Source organism: Cibotium barometz, chromosome 57 (assembly GCF_041138505.1).
Source record: "Cibotium barometz isolate CiBa-2024 chromosome 57, ASM4113850v1, whole genome shotgun sequence".
NCBI lineage: Eukaryota > Viridiplantae > Streptophyta > Polypodiopsida > Cyatheales > Cibotiaceae > Cibotium > Cibotium barometz.
In genome coordinates, this window is record NC_141102.1 from 7,005,916 (window position 1) to 7,026,695 (window position 20,780).

Sequence of the window (20,780 nt, forward strand, 5' to 3'; positions counted from 1 at the left end):
CCTAAGTTTCCATTGTATTCTTGCAACAGCTGGCTCTTACAAATATCCCATTTAAAAAAAAACATTGTATGCACGTGCAACTCACTGTGTTTGTTGTTAGTGGAAAGTTTGGTTTATGCGAGAGGAATTAGACCAACTAGTAAAGCACACTTCAAGGCATTGATACAGGTATATTTTTTGTAAAGAGCAAACAGCATGGAGGCCTTACAGAGAAGGTTTCTTATATTGTGTAGGGCCTTGGTGCTGTTTGATGGTGGTTGTCTTTGATGTATGTGATGTGGCAATGTGTGAAGCATATCATCTCAAAAGATGTGCTTAATGTACTTAATTTTTTTAAGAGTCACATGCCCACCTGGAAGAGCATCATATGCCTGCTTGTAGGCTGGCTCTGTGTGTGTGTGTGTTTTACAAAAAACAAGTGTGTGTGAGAGAGAGAATGAAGGCACATCCTAAGGTTAGCAGGGCTATGGGGGTTCAAAGGAATCCATGGTAGAGTTGCTCGAAGGGGGAAAGGGGGGGAGAGAGAGAGAGAGAGAGAGAGAGAGAGAGAGAATAATTAGCACAACTCAATTACTATGATTGATTGATTTGATAATTCACCAGGTGCAATGCTTTTACAGCCATGTAGACTCATCTACATTGCTTATGTCAAACGAGGTATAAAATGTATTTAGTGAACCACTCTAAGAGTGGGTTCACACACTAGCTCACTCAGCCTTTATAGAGGCTAATTCACACACAAGTACACACACGGTGAATACACACATGAGAGCTCCGAAACCCCAATAGAAAACCCCTTTCCGAACAAAGGTGCAGTGGTGTACTTGAGAAGATCTCTAGTGAACAGCATCACATACCAATGGTGCCAATTCTCTTTTGTTCTGGACATCTTGGCTACATGACATATTTTGACATTGAGCGAGTCATCCATGCAACAGACTATGACACGAGGTTGATTGGGCAAATAATAAAGGTCAGCCTGAGTCCTTGGAACCTGCCTTTCATGGACATTGTGTAGGAGGATGTTAACCTTATTTGTGTCATATGCATACTCCGAGACCATCTTGAAAGGGCAACCATAGAGACTTTCTCAATCTTCGCTTTTCACAGCCCCTTCGATAAACCTTTCCCCGTCAATTGCAAATGAACTCCTTCACTCACTAGGAAAGTCCATTGCGCTTGGTAGAGCGAAGCAACACTAGCCTCACCTTGTGCTTGACCGTGATGTCAATCAAGTCTTCTTGAACACAAGACCTTTTCGTGACTATAATTTTAGGCTTTGAGGATGTTTTGCTTTGTTTCCCACTTGCATGCATGGAGAACTTCTTGTTGATGTTTATCATGCAATTGGCATCGACAAGCCATGATCCAATCTTTGATGTAGCTGATTGGGATTCCATGGCTTTGAAGATCTGTGCACCATTGGGTCTTGATTGAATTGATAGTGTCTTTCTCTCTTAGGTGTGTGCCATAATCCGGACGACAAATGGGTCGCCCATACAATGCATTTGCAATCTTCAATGGTTGCAATCGTTATGTTGGGTGAGAAATTTCAAGCATATGCATTGACCCCTATCATTGCTAGGAATAAGAGAGAAGCCATGTTTCATCATCTTCCACCTCTTAACTCCGAGCACACCTTGTATGTCGTGGGCCTTTTAATGTATTGAGGCATATTCCTTGATTTTGAGGCCTAGACTATGGGAATCATTCAACACATCACATACCATCGGACATACTACATCCTCCTCATGTTGAATGAACTCATCGATGTGGACATACTACTTCCTTATGTTGAACTCACTCATCGATGTCCGTGTGATTGCTCAATGTGTCGCCACTCGTTGTATTAACTGAAAGCACTTCCAAGTCGAATTCGTTTGTAGCAATCGTTGCATACCAATCAACCTACAAAGCAAAGTCACATTACTATCCAATGATGATGTGGACAACAAAGCTGCACCCTCTCAAAATTGGGGAGGAGACCTTGCTTGCATTCATTGTGCCCATCGGCAAGTCGTTGGCATCTATTGCTTGCAAAGCAACCCAACTGAATAGAAGGTTGACGAGAGAGAGAGAGAGAGAGAGAGAGAGAGAGAGAGAGTGAGAGAGAGAGACGGCTTGCCTAATTTATATATGGAATCCCATTAGTACTATTAGAAGTCTCAAGAGGGCTCATGATCTTATTATGCTCCTAAGCTTTGTCTCAAGCAAGCACATTGGATGATCTTCTTGCATCAGATCAGTTTCTGTTCCAAGCTTGCAAGTTGTGACACAAGAGCAAGCCTATGATGAGCTAAGAGGAAGTTGATTTTGCTAGATGCTTGCATTAAATACCATATCAAGCATGAGATGTCTGAACCCTAAAATTGATGCTCTCTCTTCTTGCTTGATTCAAATTCAAATCCCCTTTGCCTCTGTCAAATCAGAATCGGTAACCACCTTGTTCTTACATCCACGTGAAATCACATGAGCACCGTCTTTGTTTCTCTAAAGTGAATTAGCCACGTCAGACCTCTTTTGTCCCTTTTTTAGCCACAACAGTAGCCCACCCGAGTTTACTATGGGCGCCCCTAGTTTACAATCCCGACGGCCCAAATTACAGCCGAGAAAAGCGATTGCAATTGCACTGTTGATCTCGTGGTCCCCTCTTATTAAAGATCACGTGTCCTTTAGTCAAGAGGTGTTGCAGTGATGGACATGATTTTATCCTAATTAAAAACCTTGGGATTAATATAGTCGGTGCAGCTATAGAGACTATTGTAGTACTCTTATTGCCTAGCTATCCTATCATGTAGTCATTATTTGCTTAATGATGCAAGTGGAATGCACTTTTTTCGTATTGTACTCTGTAATACGCTCTTTAAGTACTAGAATTTGTAACTTGGTATGTACTCTATCCCATACACCAATTGGTAGGAACTAGCCCAACAGGAGCACACAGTTAAAAAAATCTAATTCATTACTTAGTTAGAGAGAAAAGCTTTATAAAGCTATTAAAAAGCCTTAATAATTTGTGATTTTAAAAAAATAGTAACTGAAAGGTTGTAGCTTTCGTATCTCTCTCAACCCATTCTCTTTGTCCATCGCACGCGTGTTCTTTCTCTCTCTTTTGCCTATCTGTTTTGGGACGATGTGTGCTCTCTCCTTCTCCCCCTCTCATTGCAAGGGTTATTGCACAATCGCAATCACATGCTGCTTTTGTGTCCGGCCATCCATGACTGCAAACTCTACCTCTTTCTATGAAGGCTATAGATCTTTCTCTCTACCATAAAGTTGTACGGGCAAAGCCGGCATAGGTTAAATTATGATCCCAATCCTATACCGTCCTAAACCCGTGTTCAAGTATAATTCTTTTAATCCATCAATCCATGCACACAGTTAGGTTAAAAGCATGGGTCTAGGAGTACTTACACTTTGTGCAAAAGATTGAAAGCATGGGTGTAGGAGTACTTACACTTTGTGTAGAAGGTTATGAAACTCATTTTAAATCTCCTTAAACAAAATATAAATAGCTCTTGGACAAGATGCAACAATTATTTGTACACACTTGTGAATTAATGTTTAGTTTAGGAGTAGGATTAAGAGATGACTTTTGCTCCAATTTCTAACAATTGGTATGAGAGCTTAGTTGTGGGTCAACAAGGAGGCGCAAGCTTGTTGCTATGAAAATCAAAGAGCTGTTGCCTAGCCGGTCAGATCAACAACTCAACTCCTAAATCGCCATCTTGTGAGGTTTTCAAGCACATAACTTTCGCCTAAGATCAAGCTATCTCCTGCAAGTTTCAGTTCAAATTTTAATCAAGGAATCGACGTGGGTGGGGCCTTTTTTTATAGGACAGATAGTGTTGGTGGGCGCATAGACTAGTAGAAAACGTTGCTCCCGTGAAAAACTCAGAAAGAACAGGGAAGCCTGAGGTGAGGAGGAAGAAGGTAAGCACGATGTCTTTCTTGTACACTGCCAGGACTGGAAGGGATCATTGGAGATTGTCGTGAATATAAAAGTACACAGAGTTGCTAAGAGGAAGAGGAACTGAAGGAAGATCACCATTGTGAGACTGTTGAAGAAGACTTTGAGTTCAAAGGAAGAATATGATGAAGGTGATCGAGAGGACGTCAAAGGGGATTCTCCACATACTTGTGGGTAGTGTTGAGGGATGGAAGGTGTCAGAGCATTTAGAGGGGGAGAGAGAGAGAGCATGTAGAGGGGAAAGGCGTAGCTCTCTAAATAATAAAGGTTAGCATGCGTCCTTGGAACATGCCTTTCCTAGACATCATGTAGAAGGGTGTTAACCTTATTTGTGTCATGTGCATACTCCAAGACCACCTTGAAAGGGCAACCACATCGCTTAGACTTTCTCAATCTTCGCTTTTCACAACCCCTTCGATAAACCTTTCCCTCTCGATCGCAAATGAAATCCTTCACTCACTTGGAAGGTTCACTGCACTTGGTAGAGCGAAGCAACACTAGCCTCGCTTGACCATGATGTCAATCAAGTCTTCCTGAACACGATACCTTTTTGTGACCATAATTTTAGACTTTGAGGATGTTTTGCTTTGTTTCCCACTTGCATGCACGAAGAACTTCTTGTTGATGTTTATCATGCAATTGGCATCAACAAGTCATGATCCAATCTTTAATGTAGTTGATATGGATTCCATGGCTTTGAAGATTTGTGCACCATTGGGTCTTGATTGAATTGATAGTGTCTCTCTCTCCTATGTGTATTCCATGATCTAGAGGACAAATGGGTCGCCCATACAATGCACTTGCAATCTTCAAAATCTTTTATGTTGGGTGACGATTTCAAGCATATACATTGACCGCTATCATTGCTAGGAGTAAGAGAGAAACCCTCTTTCATCCTCTTCCGCCTCTTCACTCCAAGCACACCTCGTATGTAATGGGCCTTTAACGTATTGAGGGTCACCACAATTTCCCCTCGAAGATCTCCTTCCATTAACTTGTAGCTCCCCTTGTCAAAAGAGAAAAAGGTGCCGGAGACATAGCAATATGGGTCTAGCATATCCCGTGATTTTGGGGCCTAGACTATGGGAATCATCCAACACATCACATACCATCGGACATACTACTTCCTCCTCATGTTGAATGAACTCATCAATGTCAGTGTGACGCTCAATGTGTTGCCACTTGTTGCATTATCTGAAAGCACTTCCAAGTCAAATTCGTTTGTAGCAATCGTTGCATACCAATCAACCTACAAAGCAAAGTCACATTACTATCCAATGATGATGTGGACAACAAAGCTACACCCTCTCGAAATTGGGGATGGAGACCTTGCTTGCATTCATTGTGCCCATCGGCAAGTCTTTGGCATCTACTGCCTGCACAGCAACACAATTGAATAGAAGGCTGACAAGAGAGAGAGAGAGAGAGAGAGAGAGAGAGAGAGAGAGAGAGAGAGAGAGAGACGGCTTGCCTAATTTAGATATGGAATCCCATTGTTCATGATCTTATTGTGCTTCTAAGTTGTGTCTCAAGCAAGCACATTGGATGATCTTCTTGCATCACATCAGTTTCTGTTCCAAGCTTTGCAAGTTGTGAAGCAAGAGCAAGCCTATGATGAGCTGAGAGGAAGCTGATTTTGCAGGATGCTTGCATCAAACACCGTGTCAAGCTTGAGATGTCTGAACCCTAAAATTGATGCTCTCTCTTCTTGCTTGATTCAAATTCAAATCCCCTTTGCCTCCGTCAAATCAGAATTGTTAACTACCTTGTCCTTACATCCACGTGAAATCACACGAGCACCATCTCTGTTTCTCTAAAGTGAATTAGCCACACTAGACCACTTTTGGCCCTTTTTTAGTCACAACAGTAGCCCATCCGAGTTTACTATGGGCGCCCTAGTTTACAAGCCTGACAGCCCAAATTACAGCCGAGAAAAGCGATTACAAGTGCATTGTTGATCCCATGGTCCCCTCTTATTAAAGATCACGTGCCCTTTAGTCAAGAGGTGTTGCAATCGATGGACATGATTTTATCCAACTTAAAATCCCAAAAAACCTTGGGATTAATATAGTTGTTTTTGCGGCTGTAGGGACTATTGTAGTATTCTTATTGCCTAGCTATCCTATCATGTAGTTATTATTTGCTTAATGAAGCCTTTGCCAAAGTAAGTGGACCATATTGTACTCTCTAATATGCTCTTTAAGTACTAGAATTTATAACTTGGCATGTACTCTATCCCATACACCAATTGGTAGGAACTAGCTCAATAGGGGCATACAATGAGTTTTAAAAATGTAATTCCTTAATTAGTTAGAGAGAAAAGCTTTATATAGCTATTAAAAAACCTTTATAATTTGTGATTTTGTTTATCGTAAAGTTGTACGGGCAGAGCCGGCATACGTTAAATTATGATCCCAATCCTATACCGTCCTAAACTCATGTGCAAGTATAATTCTTTTAATCCATGCAAACCGTTAGGTTAAAAGCATGGGTGTAGGAGTACTTACACTTTGTGCAAAAGGTTATGTAAAAGACAAGATGCAACAATTATTTGTACTCACTTGTGAATTAATGTTTAGTTTAGTAGGATTAAGAAATGACTTTTGCTCCAATTTCTAGAAATTGGTATGAAAATCAAAGAGCTGTTGCCTAGTCGATCAAATCAATAACTCACCTCATAAATTGCCATCGTGTGAGGTTTTCAAGCACATAACTTCTGCCTAAGACCAAGCTATCTCCTACACAAGCCACCAAGCAGCATGTAATGAAGTTTCAGTTCAAATTTTAATTAAGGAATTGATGTGGGTGGTGGGGCCTTTTTTAATAGGAGAGATAATGTTGGTGGGTGCATAGACTAGTAGAAAACATTGCTCCCATGAAAAACTAAAAAAAAACAGTACAAGTATGTAGGGGAAAGCCTGAGGCGAGGAGGAAGAAGGTAAGCACGTTGTCTTTCTTGTACACTGCTAGGGATCATTGGATATTGTCGTGAATATAAAAGCACACAGAGTTGCTAAGAGGAAGAGGAACTAAAGGAAGATCACCATTGTGAGACTGTTGAAGAAGACTTTGAGTTTAAAGGAAGAAGATGATGAAGGTTATCGAGAGGACGTCAAAGGGGATTCTCCACATACTTGTGGGTAGTGTTGAGGGATGGAAGGCATCAAAGCATGTAGAGGGGAATAGAGACAGAGCATGTAGAGGGGAAGAAAGGCATACCTTTCTAGAGGGAAGTCTATGAAGAAGAACACTACCTTGGAGGTTTCAAGATGAAGAAAGAGATTGAAAAGAGAACATCATACCTTGATTGTGTTATTTAGACCACCAATAGCTAGCCCCTTAGGCCATCATTCTACCTTCAAAGTTCTCTTCTCCTTTTATTGCATCATGGAATTTGCTTAGAATAATGGGGACCTCATTTCTTCTTCTCAATGCAAACCTACAATACTTGGTCACAACACAATACTCTTCCTAGCGTTGCAAACATAACACGATGATTGTGACCTATGTTATCCCAAAATTTCAAGAAATGGAGTTCAAGCATTGGCCTATCTTTAGTGATAGTTGTAATAAGGTGATTTTAGTAATAGTTGTAATAAGGACAAAAACAACATTAAGGTGATTCTAGTCAAAGGTTACTCAATAGAAAAAGAAAGTAGTACCACTGCAAAATGCAAAGAAGCCAAATTAAGACAAACAACCCTATTTTAAAATGCAAGCAAGAGTGGGCTATGGTGGATCAAATGCTAGAATCAACATAATTAGTAAGTGATTAGATTATGATTAAGATGAAATTAGTGAGCAATTAATCTAATCAAATAATGTAGGCATGGATACTCAAAAACCAGCAAATACTCACTCGGCCAATGCCTCAATTTATAGGGTTTACATCCACAAGATGCCAAGCATCTAATCCCACTGATTTCTCCTTGATTTGTGCCACCTTCCTTACATCTGGGGGCACCTTTTCCTAGAATCTTTTCACACCCCTATATTCACTCATGCTACCCTTGATTCTCTCATCAGTAGATTCATCTCACCTTTTCACTACTACCCACCTAATTATAGGCTCCCTTTTACAGCCTCTTGCTAAGGGTTTGTTCCCGCACACACCCATTTACTTGCATATTTCAACACCCTATGTGAAGGGCAAAAACATGTGTTGATCTTCTCATTTCATAAGGGGCCTTTATACAAAGGGAAGAGTAAAAGGCTTTATACACTCACTCTTAGATCCTAATCTTTGGTAAAAAGAACCCACACTTGTCCACATTTTTAAGGAAGAGTAAGAGGCTTTACACACTTACTCTTAAATCCTAACCTTAGGTACAAAATAACCCACACTTGTCCACATTTTTTAGACCACTTTTGGGCCATATTTGTCCACACACAAATGACACTTGACCCTTCCAAGCCATCTACAAATACCTCCAATGATAAAATATTTTGCCATCTTTGCTGAAAGCCATAATATCACATTCCTAGATAGACAACACTCCATAGCCCATTTTTCAAGGTCCAAAAGGTATCATTGAAATGCAATCATCGGTTTCACTTCTATCTTCCCATTCGTTAAACTATGAAACGTATGGATGGGGTTAGCCACTTGGGCCATCATGCTACCTCCAAAATTCTCTCCTATTGGATCATGGACTTTTATCTCATAACCCACACACAAACCAACAACTTTTGGCCAGCATAATACTACTCCTAGATTTACAAATATGTTATTTAATGAGTAAAAATGAAAGTACAATTGCTGGTTAAAAGATAAACTTTTAAGTATCGATGGTTAGTAAAATATCCAATATTAGCCATGAGATTGTGTCATGTGTGTGTATGTCTGTGCAAATGTGCAAAGAATATATATAAAGATTTTCTTAAAAAGTCTTTAGATAGAAAAGGCTAAGGTCATATGTCAAAAAGATATTCACAAATTATACAAAAATATATAGCTAATAAACATCTTTTTTTAATAAGATAATAACTAAGTGCAAATAAATGGAAACTAAGATAATAACTAAGTGCAAATAAATGGAAATATAAACAGAGCACAGATGGAGCCCATTAAATGATGTTCTTGCTCAAAATAAAACTTCAATAGTTGTGGACCTAAGATGCAATAATAAAAGAAAATAATAAGTTGGTTAAATCCCAATTCATCTCGTTTAGTCTGTACAAAGTAGAGCTCCAACAAAGATATCTGCTTAGTGCTCACACACATGATCACTAAATAGTTCATGCAAATGAGCAAGTCATGAAGAACATATACATAAAGCTTGTGCTATAGAAAAATCAACGCCCTATAACTGTTATTTTTTTAAAATCTTTGTTTTTCCTAATAGCCAGCTAAAGATCCTCTCTTCAACACAACAAATGTGTCTCCTCTCTTGAATCAAAACGCTATAGCTTTGATATCAAATGATATACTTCTTCTTGTTCTTCTTATATCCTATATAAACAGAGTTTTGCTTGGAGGTGATGTGCCCCAAATACTAAGAATCACATGTGGGATTTCTAGGTTAATGACATAAGTTCTGAGAAAAGTCTTTCTTAAAAATAAACATAGCATAGTGCGGGTTTTGATCCATCCTCCTTATACATCAAGCTAGGAAACTGTGTGTCGCACTACCAACAAACCCACCAAGTGTAGATTTATCTCTAAATCTATGATTGGTGGGTTTAGTGTGACATAGGGACCCGCCACTATTGCTAGTGTATTTTTTCACCGGCTAGTGTTGCACATGATAGTTTTTTTTAAATAGAAATTACTTTTCCTCCCATGTGTACACACAAAATTTGTAGTCGAGTTGGTAGAGTAGTTGCTTGGGGATTGTGGTTCAAATAGGTGCTTGAAAAAAATGGCAACTTAGTGTACTTTTGTCGGCTAGAATTATGAAAAATGCCTCAGATTTTTCATTGCCTTTATTTTAAGGATTCTTTTATTATATATTTTAGTTATAAACTTGACATGTTGTATACATTTTGGGAACTAAAATCGGGTAGATTGAGGAATAAAAAGTTATTCCCTTGCAATACAATACTTGTGAGCTTTCCTTCTCCTCCCAATCCTTTTGCTTATGTTCAATTAAATCTTGCTTGCTATAGATAGGTTTATTTGTAGGCTTCTCCCTCTCATTAGGTTCTTCTCCGACCACCTTTAATGAGAGAGAATGACCAAGAAGGATATCTCTTTCTTGCCTTCATCCAGGCAAAGGTCTACCTTCACCCCCCCTTATGAGAGAGAATGACCAAGAAGGATATCTCTTTCTTGCCTTTATCCAGGCAAAGGTCTACCTTCACCTCCTTAGAAAGGAGCATTTTGGTGTGACAACAGAGTGACAATGTGATGGGGACGAGCTAGTACACCCACACAAGAAGTCGTATTACGGCTCTATAACAAAGTACCAAACGACACATGATTTGTCAAGGCAAGGAAGGCTAAGGTAAGCTCTTGACTTGAACAAATACAATGGTCTAGGATAGACAAGATGCCATTAACTCCAATAATTCCAATGCAACCATTTGGAAAATGGGGCATGGACATTTTGGTTGTTCCATTGGCCCACCCATGTTTGAACCAACGCCACAAGCAAGGCTAATGCATAATCTACGAAAATTATTCATGTGATTTGGTTGTCCAGAACCACAACCATGGACAACATTTCATAAACAACACCGTAGCTTGCTTGTTGGTGATGCACCGAAAATCCACACCATATTATCCTTAAGAAAATGGCCAAGCCAAGAGCACTAATAAGATCTTATGTGTCATATTGTCCAAGATGATTGGGAGCAAAACCTATCTTTTATACTTTGGGCCTATCACAATGTATACAAGGTTGTTGCCACAAACAACACACCATTTTGTCTTGCATAAGCTCAAATGGATATGCTCTTCCAAATTCACAAGAAGAAAGAGGAGAAACAAAAAATAAGAAGTTGAGAAATGAAAAGAATTCCTTAAGATGAAAGCTTGTAAAAAAAGAGCCCAAAGAAGCCACAAAGTCCTAAGTGTACAAATAGATGTCCACAAACCTTCCTTTAGGAGCTAGGACGAAAGTGTTGGTGACGTATGTAGGTCACTCATGGGGCATACTGAGACATGATCAAGTCTATAGCTACTTCAAATAGTGATAAGAGATTCGAATTTTGCTTGTGGATTCCTTCCTTCTTGTCTACATCTACTCTACCCCTTCCAACCTGTGCTCAAAAAAATTTATTTTCCCAAAACTTACACAACCTTCACCTACAAATATGAGAAATTATTAATAAAGAATTTTTAAAATTTTAAAGGTTTTTATTCTATAACCTCTCAAAATTTACATGTATTTATACTTTTGTGTAAGAGAGATTGATATATATTCGAACACACACACACACATACCCACGTCGTGTAGCCATGATGGCATCGAACCCGGGTCCTCTCGTTGGAACCCAACCGTTCTACCAACTCTCAACTACGCACCCGTGGGCACAAGTATTTATACTTTTATTTAATTTTAATTTCGAAGGTATTTTAAAAGCTTTCTGCACATATCGGGTAGGTTGTCTGTCTGCAACATATTTCTAGAGGCCCTATCACCTAGATTTTATTTATACTTTTATTTAATTTTAATTTTGAAGGTATTTTAAAAGCTTTCTGCACATATCGAGCAGGCTGTCTGTCTACAACATATTTCTAGAGGCCCTATCACCTAGATTTTATATTTTCGGATCCTCATAGTTATGTGATCTATGGCCCAATAATGTTTCTTCACCTTTGCACAATGTAGCTATGGTCAGTGTAGTAACATCGGATATGACCCGAATATCTATTCCATTTTCAGAACAAAAAAGATAATTGGAAAGTCATAGCAAGACTACATAAGCTATGCTATATTGCATTATAGGCTCATTGGTTTTCACAAGATTGGGCTCCAAAAGCTTCTGGCTGAGTAGCCAAGTCTTTAAACCTTTTGTATAACTGGTTCTAGGTGTGGGATCCCTTGGGAAAGAGCTTCATCCTACGCATGCATAGACAATTTTGTTATGGGGTTTAAAGTGGAATTCGTATGTCCCCTCTTTCGTGGCTAAGGTTTACATCAAGTCCAAACCTTGCTTTTTATGCAAGCCAATGCAATAGAGCATCTTTGATCTCATCTTCTAATTCCATCTCTTCTTCACTAGAGTAGAAGGTAGTTCTAGTCATAAAAGGAGGGGTTAGAGATTTTTTTGGGGCAAAAACAAAGCTACTCGGAAGAAGATTGGTTTGTTTATCCACCTTTCTCGGGACATCTAATGGTCCATCAATCATTACTTGACCATAGTTATCAGGTTGAGCCTCTTAGATTAAATTCCAAAGAACTCCTTAACCCCAAAAGGCCACTGGATTTTGTGGGACAACCTTCTCACTATTATGCTCCTCAACTATTGGAGCTTCTTCCATGGATTCCTCACTATTGATGTTCCAAAAGATTCTTGCCGCCACCATAAGCCATATACACTCTATTGAGTGCTATTGATGTTCCAAAAGGTTCTTGCCTGCCACCATAAGCCATATACACTATTGAGTGCTATTGATGTTCCAAAAGGTTCTTGCCTGCCACCATAAGCAATGTGCTAGCCAAGTGACTTGACCCTAAACTCAACTACTAAGAGGATCCTAGATATTTAGATGCACTATCTTTTGGAGTGAGGTCATCATCACCAACTACTCCCCTTGATCTCAATTGCATGTAATAATGTCTTAATAGGTAGAAATTCACTCAAAACACCAGGTGGAAAACAATTCTCTGTAATATGTTTGCCCTCTAGATTGATTTGCACATGAAAACACACAGCGATTCTCACTACATGAGAATGTAGGGTCAAGTTTCTATGCTCTTTGGATTGTTTTTCACAATGTGTTTGCTCTACAATTTGTTGACTCTTTGGACTGATTTTCACAATGTGTTTGCTCTTTGGACTGATTTTTCATAATGTGTTTGCTATTTGGATTGATTTTTCATAATGTGTTTGCTCTTTAGACAGATTTTTCATAATGTGTTTGCTATTTGGGTTGATTTTTCATAATATGTTTGCTCTTTGGATTGATTTTTCATAATGTGTTTGCTCTTGGGCTTATTTTTTCTCTATTAATGTGTTTGCTCTTAGGAAAGATTTTTGCTCTACTTATATGTTTGTTCTTTGGATTGATTTTTCATAATGTGTTTGCTCCTTTGGACTAGTTTTCACAATGTGTTTGCTCATTAGATTTGCTCTACAATGTGTTTGCTCTTTGGACTAAATGTAAAGTAGTTCTCACGACATAAGAATGTAGGGTGAGCTGTGAAGCTAACGGCTGTAGGGGCAATGCTTAATGCTTGATTAAGAGCAAAAGAAAGATAGTTGTAGAAGCAAAGGTGAAAGAACGAGGAATGAAGGCCATTACATAGGCATTCATATACCCTTTTTTGTATTTATATTAGTGAGACACTCATCCACCCTATTTTTGTATTTATATGAGGCACAAGGGCTATTATATAGGCACTCATCCACCCTATTTTTGTATTTACATGAGGCACGAGGGCTATTATATAGGCACTCATACACCTTATTTTTGTATTTACAACTTTTATGGCCAGGGTAAAATTCAAAATATTATAGGTTAATTGCATATGGGTTGCATGTTTTTTTGTGGACACCATACCATGTAGGTAAAGAGGGAGTGTCAACTCGTCGAGCATGCAGCTTGACTTTGGTTGGGCCTCCCAAATGTACCTCCATTTTCATAATAGAACATGCATCTTGATGGAATGGCCGATGCCAAATTTTAGCTGACCTAGGACCAAAAGATCATGTATTATTGTCCTTGGCATTGTAGTGTGGTTGGCAAGGGGGGTTGACTCTCGGCATGTTGATGTTGGCATGGGATCAACCCCTACTCTCTACATTGGTGGATTGGTAGTAGTATATTTATAATATACTACTACCTCTACCCTCTACATTGGTGGATTGGTAGTAGTATATTTATAATATAGTATACAATTAGAAAAAAAAAGGATCATGTGTTATTTGCTTAGTGAATAGCTCGTGTCACTAAATTTCAAGCTTAATATAGTTATTGTTGCTTGTTTATGTGGATGGCATGGTGACGACCCTCTTTCTCTCTCTCCAAGGCAATCAAGATTGTTTATTTGATACAAGTTGGCTCTCAACCATCTCTGACGGGGTTGACACCTCTCTGTCTCTCTTTTCGGCCCTCTCTACTCTCTTTCTCCCCTGTTGTCTGTCCACCCCCGCACTTTGCATTCTTCAATGACACTTGTCAAAAGAGACTTGAGTCTCCTCTACATAAGAACATATAGAAGAAGAAAAAGATATAGATATAGATATAGATATATATTTTTTGGCAAATAATAAATGTTGGACTGCTTTGTTAGGGCTTACCAAGGTACATGAGAGTGACAAGAGAGCGCCAAATTCGCGCGGGAGGAGAGGGTAAGGGGTTTGAAGGGGGCGGCAAAATAAAGGGCACATTGTGTATTTAGACCACAGAGCTCTGCACGCAAGCACAGAGAGAGAGAGACGAGTAGGTTTGCCCTTCTGCACACAGAGAGAGAGAGAGGGAGGGAGGAAGGTCTCATCTTCTGCTGAGAGAGAGAGAGAGCGAGAGAGAGAAAGAGGTCTCCCACAGAGAGAGAAAGAGGGAGAGAGGGAGAAGAGGTCGTCTCCCCTGTCGCAGAGGCATTCTCTCTTCATGATGTATGTTATCAAGCGAGATGGGCGCCAGGAGTCTGTCCACTTCGACAAGATCACCGCCCGCCTCAAGAAGCTCAGCTACGGCCTGAACTCGGATCACTGTGACCCTGTGCTTGTCGCCCAGAAGGTCTGCGCAGGCGTCTACAAGGGCGTCACCACCAGCCAGCTCGATGAGCTCGCTGCCGAAACGGCCGCTGCCCTCACGGCCAACCACCCCGACTATGCCCTGGTATGCTGCTGCGCCCCTTTTTTTTCCCCTGGCTCCGGCATTTTCCTGCCCAAATTCAAATATTTGATTTTTTTTTCCTCGTCTTGCAGCTCGCTGCCAGAATTGCAGTCTCCAACCTGCACAAAAATACCAAGAAATCGTTCTCGGAAACGTATGTAGCTTCACAATTAAGGCTTGTCCATGTTTTTCCTGCTTAGTTGCCCGGATGAGAGTTTCTCTAGTTATTGGGCTCCATATTATGAGTTATTATGATGGCCTTCATGATTGGGCGGAGTACTGAATGGCCCTTGGGGGGCTATTTTCCAAGGACTGGTGACTGGTGGCAGCTGCCCCTTCGAAAATGGCCGACTGAGGGCTATTCCGGTCTGCTATGTATGGACAGCATGAATCCTGGTATGTAAGCCGGTTCTGGCATGCAAGCATTGGAAAGGTCTGGTGATGGTAAACGGTCAAATGTGGCTGATTCAACCCGGCATGTGTGTCTTGACATACATGATGGAGAGATCTCCCTCCACATGTCTCCCTTCATAGATCTTGGTTGTACATGTAGGCCATGAGCTGTGGATCTCTTTGTAAAAGTCATGGAGGAGAAGAGCTGCCCCCCCTTCTGTTTGGTATGTTTATTCTCTATGTGTAGTCCAGTTATCGTTATGTGAAAGGTGGTCTCTTACACCTGTTGTAAACATGCGCTTATTGTAAAGCCATGAGTTAACAAGTTATGCCATGTTGTTGAACCAGCTTCATTGTAAGGGAGAGGAGGGTATCTCGTTGACAGTCCATTTGAGATGACCCCAAACACTCTTCAATTTTGAAATAAAGGGAGAATCGCCCCACATGAAGGGCTGTTCTAGCTCGTGGCCGGTCAAATTGTGGATAGGGGAAGGTTTATGATATCCATTGGTGTGTAAGGGGCTTTCATAGTCAATAGGACATTGATGGCATAAATGGGCTTATCTAGGGGGATCTGGGTCCATACATCATGGGTGTGTAATGTGCCTCCCTAGGTCATGGTTGATCTAGATGGGCTTATGTTCTCAGGATTATCTTTTCTGGATCCATGGTTTAGTAATGGGTGATCTGGATGGGCTTATGTGCTCAGGATTATCTTTATTGGCTCTATGGTTTAGTAATTGATCTCCATAGCTGATGGGTGGCAAAGATGAGAGCCTGTGTATGCTATTATTAGTACATCAATGTGAGCAGAGGCTTTCTCTGTCTAGGCCCTGTGTGTCAAGGTTGGTTTTTACTTTGTCTTGATAGGTTCACCTTGTGGAGTATTAATCTCTGCCCTCACTACCCAGCTAGGTCCTGTGATGGTGCTGAGAATAGAATGGCCTTAGAAATAGGTCTGTCAGTATGGTCAGTATAGGGTGCATCATGCGTTCATGTTTTAATTGAAGTCGAGTCAATGGGGTATCATGATGTTTCAAAAGGTCAGCAGTTAATGTTCTGTATTTTTGTTTTGGCTACATTATTTGAAATTCTAATGCTTGTGATTTGTCTGCAATCTATGCAGGGTGAAAATCATGTTCAACCATGTGAACGAGCATTCCAGGCTGCCATCACCTTTGATTGCTGATGATATCTATGATATTGTGGTGAAAGTATGTATCTGTCTCCTTGCAAATGTTGATCATATTTGAGAAGGGCAGTATTAAACTGTATTTGCTTGTTTGTCTGCAGAATGCTGCTCGTCTCGATAGTGAAATAATCTATGACAGGGATTTTGATTATGATTACTTTGGATTTAAAACTCTTGAGAGGTCTTATCTTCTGAAAGTCAATGGAGTAGTGGTGGAGAGGCCACAACATATGCTCATGAGAGTATCAATAGGAATCCACAAAGAGGACATTGAGGCAGCCATCAAGACATACCACATGATGTCTCAACGTTGGTTTACTCATGCCTCACCAACGCTCTTTAATGCTGGAACCCCAAGACCTCAGGCATGCCTAAACAAACAGCTCTTGTTTATTTGTACCATTAATGTGAATAGTTTTGGGAGAACTTTCAAGCTTGGGCTAACATGATTGGTTTTGCAGCTGAGCAGCTGCTTCTTGATTTGCATGAAAGAGGATAGCATAGAGGGCATTTATGACACTCTTAAAGAGTGTGCAATCATCAGCAAATCAGCTGGAGGTATTGGATTGTCTGTTCACAATATCCGAGCAACTGGCAGCTACATCCGTGGGACCAATGGTACTTCCAATGGTGTGGTTCCCATGCTTCGTGTGTTCAATGATACAGCTCGCTATGTAGATCAGGGTGGAGGCAAAAGAAAGGGTAAGAAATTGGCAAGGTTTTGATTATTGGATGAAAGTGGCTACTGTGAAATAGTTGCAGATGTTCTTTTGGCTCCCTCGCTGATATGTGAGTGTTGGATATGGAAGGTGCATTTGCGATATATTTGGAGCCATGGCATGCCGATGTCTTTGATTGGCTGGATCTTAGGAAAAATCATGGGAAGGTATTGCATACTGTTGTATTTCTTCTAGTACCTTAATATACCATCCAAGCATTTTGTGGTCATATGCCCTACACAGGTTGATGACCATAAAAGCTCGATAAGCCATCTAAGCATTTGAATGATATATGCTTGTCAATGACTGCTGGCCAGTATGTTAATCTACTATCTAAGTATTTGTGCTTATATATATATATATACCATCACAGGAAGAGAGTAGGGCTCGAGATTTGTTTTATGGGTTATGGACACCAGACTTGTTCATGAGGCGTGTTCAAGACAATGGACTTTGGTCTTTATTTTGTCCCAATGAAGCTCCAGGCTTGGCAGATTGTTGGGGTGAAGAATTTGAAAACCTCTATCTTCAGTATGAAAGAGAGGTGAGCTTATATCCTTGCATGATTAAGGATGCAAAGTTTGTAATTAGTGTAGCTAAAGAACCAAAGGTTTCCTATTTCAGGGCAGGGCAAAGAAAGTTATTCAAGCGCAAAAGCTATGGTTTGCCATCTTGGAGGCACAAGTTGAGACAGGAAATCCGTATATGGTGTATAAGGTTTGTCTTTCTATAGTGCGAAAGTCATTGGTTTAGCTGTAGGTACCCTTGCGTGATTGTATTATTGAGAGCTGTGATTGTTAATGGCAGGATGCTTGCAATAGGAAAAGTAACCAGCAGAATCTGGGAACCATCAAGTCTTCTAATCTTTGCACTGAAATAGTGGAGTTCACTAGTCCAAATGAAACTGCAGTTTGCAACCTGGCTTCAATTGCCCTCCCTCGGTTTGTTCGAGAAAAGGTAATGAGTTGTGACTTGAATGTTATTTTTATGCTGATGTATGTAAGGTTAAATTATGGTCAGAACGTTCTTTATCTGTCTATTCTTGGGTACACACTGATGCATATGCAGAGTGTACACTGACTTGAAAAGTGATTTATGCAGGGTGTTCCTTTAGAATCGCATCCTTCCAAGTTGGTTGGCAGTAGAGGGCATCAGAACCGCTATTTTGACTTTGAGAAGCTTGGGGAGGTTGGTTGCTTGTTCTTTCGTCTCACTTCTATGCTGTGAGTGCCAGTCTTTGTCTGCTGATCTCTTTTACTGCAGGTTGCTGGTGTTGCTACTCGGAATTTAAACAAAATCATAGATGTGAACTATTACCCTGTAGAGACGGCTAAACGGTCCAACTTCCGCCACAGACCAATTGGCATAGGTGTTCAAGGATTAGCTGATACCTTTATTTTGATGGGAATGCCATTTGATTCTGAAGAGGTAGCTTTCAATGCACTGTGCAATGGTTTTGTAGAAGCTTTATTATCTCCCAATGCACTGTGCAATGGTTTTGTAGGAGCTTTATTATCTCTCAATGCACTGTGCAATGGTTTTGTAGAAGCTTTATTAACATTAATATTGATTATAGACCTGAGGCTTGAGAGCTGTTGTCAAAATGCAGGCTCAAAAGCTAAATAAAGAAATATTTGAAACCATATACTATCATTCCCTTAAGACATCTATGGAGCTTGCCATTAAGGAAGGGCCATATGAGACTTATGCAGGAAGTCCTATGAGTAAGGTTAGTTACACACAAGCTTTGTTTCTTTATGCATTCTTTGCATTGAATGGCGTTGTGCAAAACATCATTTAACTATTTTTGAGCTGGTGCAGGGAGTGCTTCAACCTGACATGTGGCAGGTTGTGCCTTCCAATCGGTGGGATTGGTCTGTGTTACGAAAAATGATTTCAGAGCATGGTGTTCGAAACTCCCTTCTTGTCTCTCCCATGCCAACTGCTTCTACTAGCCAAATATTAGGTAACAATGAGTGTTTTGAGCCTTACACTTCAAACATCTACAGCAGAAGGGTGCTCAGGTAATGGCATTGAGTTAATGAATCTTTGGTCCGAGGACTATGGTGCAGCTTATCCTGTGGCTAACTTCGCTGCTCTAATCATTCTTTTCAGTGGTGAATTTGTGGTTGTCAACAAGCATCTCCTCAATGACTTGACTGATATGGGCCTTTGGAGCTTGGAGTTAAAGAACAAAATTATTCATTACAATGGTTCCATACAAAAGATCCATGAAATACCAGAGGATCTGAAAGCGGTGTACAGGTATTTGCACATGATGATTGGTATTATAAAGTAACAGTGGTTTCTCCTGCTTGATGCTGACTGGCTTGATCACAGGACTGTCTGGGAGATCAAACAGAGGACCATAGTGGACATGGCTGCAGACCGGGGCTGCTACATTGACCAAAGCCAGAGTCTCAACATACACATGGACCAACCAAACTTTGGCAAATTGACCTCCCTGCATTTCTATACATGGACCAAGGTATTTGCATTGGTCAAAATGGTGCAGGTTTCTGGCAATGATTAAAAGGTTTGGTGTGCTCATATAGCATATGTTCACTTAATGTAGGGCTTAAAGACTGGCATGTATTACCTAAGAACAAGAGCTGCTGCAGATGCTATCAAGTTTACTGTTGATGCTGCATCTATCAAGGTAACAGAACTCTTAAGTCTGGCTGCTTATTAAGGATGGTTATAGGACAGACCTGCTCCGTTAGCAGGAGACGAATCTTAGCTTCCTGCAAGAAGAGATGAACAAGCAATCTTTGCTCTTCAATTCCCTGCCCACTGGACAGCCAGTGAAAGTTTAACCAACGTAGCTAAGTTTATATTGCTTATGTTCAACTGTATTTATTCTTAATAATGTACTTGTAGCAGGAACCTTCCAAGTCTCTGGTGGAAGATGATACAGAGACCAAGATGGCCCAGATGGTGTGCTCCATAGAAAACCGAGAAGAGTGCCTGGCCTGCGGAAGCTAACCTCAGATATGATGATCTAGTGACCTATTCCATGTTGGGCTGCGTTGAAGATAACACAGAATAAAGTGTATAGCCAAGAAATGATGATGATTTTCCTAAAGAAAATCGAGTATTGCATGGTACAAAGACATGGCTGAAGGAAGGATATAATGTTGCATAAGCCCAGTTTTAGGATGGAAATGATTTGCTACAGCTTTGGCCAAATCATTGTACAACTTCAGACTGTAATTGGATAGTTTAATGCTTCTTCCATAAAGCAGGTCATCCACACTTAATGAGAAGTTTAAAATCCCTTCCTCACTTGAGAAGGAGAGGTCTCCATTTCATGTTTTAAGGGATTCCTTGATAGTCTAAATTTGAGTTTTCCACTCATCAATGTCTGAAAATATGAGAAACACATGCACAAATAGTTTGATTGGTATCACAATCACAAGATCATCCACTTGCAGAAGCAAATCCACGTGCATCATATTATGCACAAGAGCAAGGCTGTGATGTGCAGGTTTCGGTCATTTAGGAGGTAAAAGTCGTCTTTGGCCATGTCGTGGAAGTACCCAGTAGTAGCATCGCCTT

At 40.3% G+C, this 20,780-nt stretch overlaps 1 protein-coding gene across 1 annotated transcript; it reads left to right on the forward strand.

Annotated features, from left to right (window-relative positions):
• The first annotated feature begins 14,334 nt into the window (after window positions 1-14,334).
• Window positions 14,335-20,528, forward strand: LOC147606374 (ribonucleoside-diphosphate reductase large subunit). Its single transcript, XM_086792165.1, has 17 exons — window positions 14,335-14,921; window positions 15,011-15,072; window positions 16,438-16,525; window positions 16,605-16,868; window positions 16,965-17,205; window positions 17,313-17,389; window positions 17,596-17,766; window positions 17,847-17,939; window positions 18,030-18,179; window positions 18,324-18,410; window positions 18,486-18,650; window positions 18,832-18,951; window positions 19,044-19,246; window positions 19,338-19,487; window positions 19,563-19,710; window positions 19,798-19,881; window positions 20,106-20,528. The coding sequence occupies exons 1-17, from the start codon at window positions 14,691-14,693 to the stop codon at window positions 20,205-20,207; spliced, it is 2,436 nt and encodes an 811-aa protein (XP_086648291.1). The 5' UTR covers window positions 14,335-14,690; the 3' UTR covers window positions 20,208-20,528.
• Window positions 20,529-20,780: the final 252 nt, after the last annotated feature.

Excerpts from the sequence above, each read along its gene's own strand:
- LOC147606374 (XM_086792165.1), top strand. The coding sequence starts at position 14,691 with ATGATGTATGTTATCAAGCGAGATGGGCGCCAGGAGTCTGTCCACTTC. Across the intron at positions 16,869-16,964 it reads CTGGAACCCCAAGACCTCAG|CTGAGCAGCTGCTTCTTGAT; the intron begins GCATGCCTAAAC and ends TTGGTTTTGCAG. Across the intron at positions 18,411-18,485 it reads ACTTTGAGAAGCTTGGGGAG|GTTGCTGGTGTTGCTACTCG; the intron begins GTTGGTTGCTTG and ends CTTTTACTGCAG.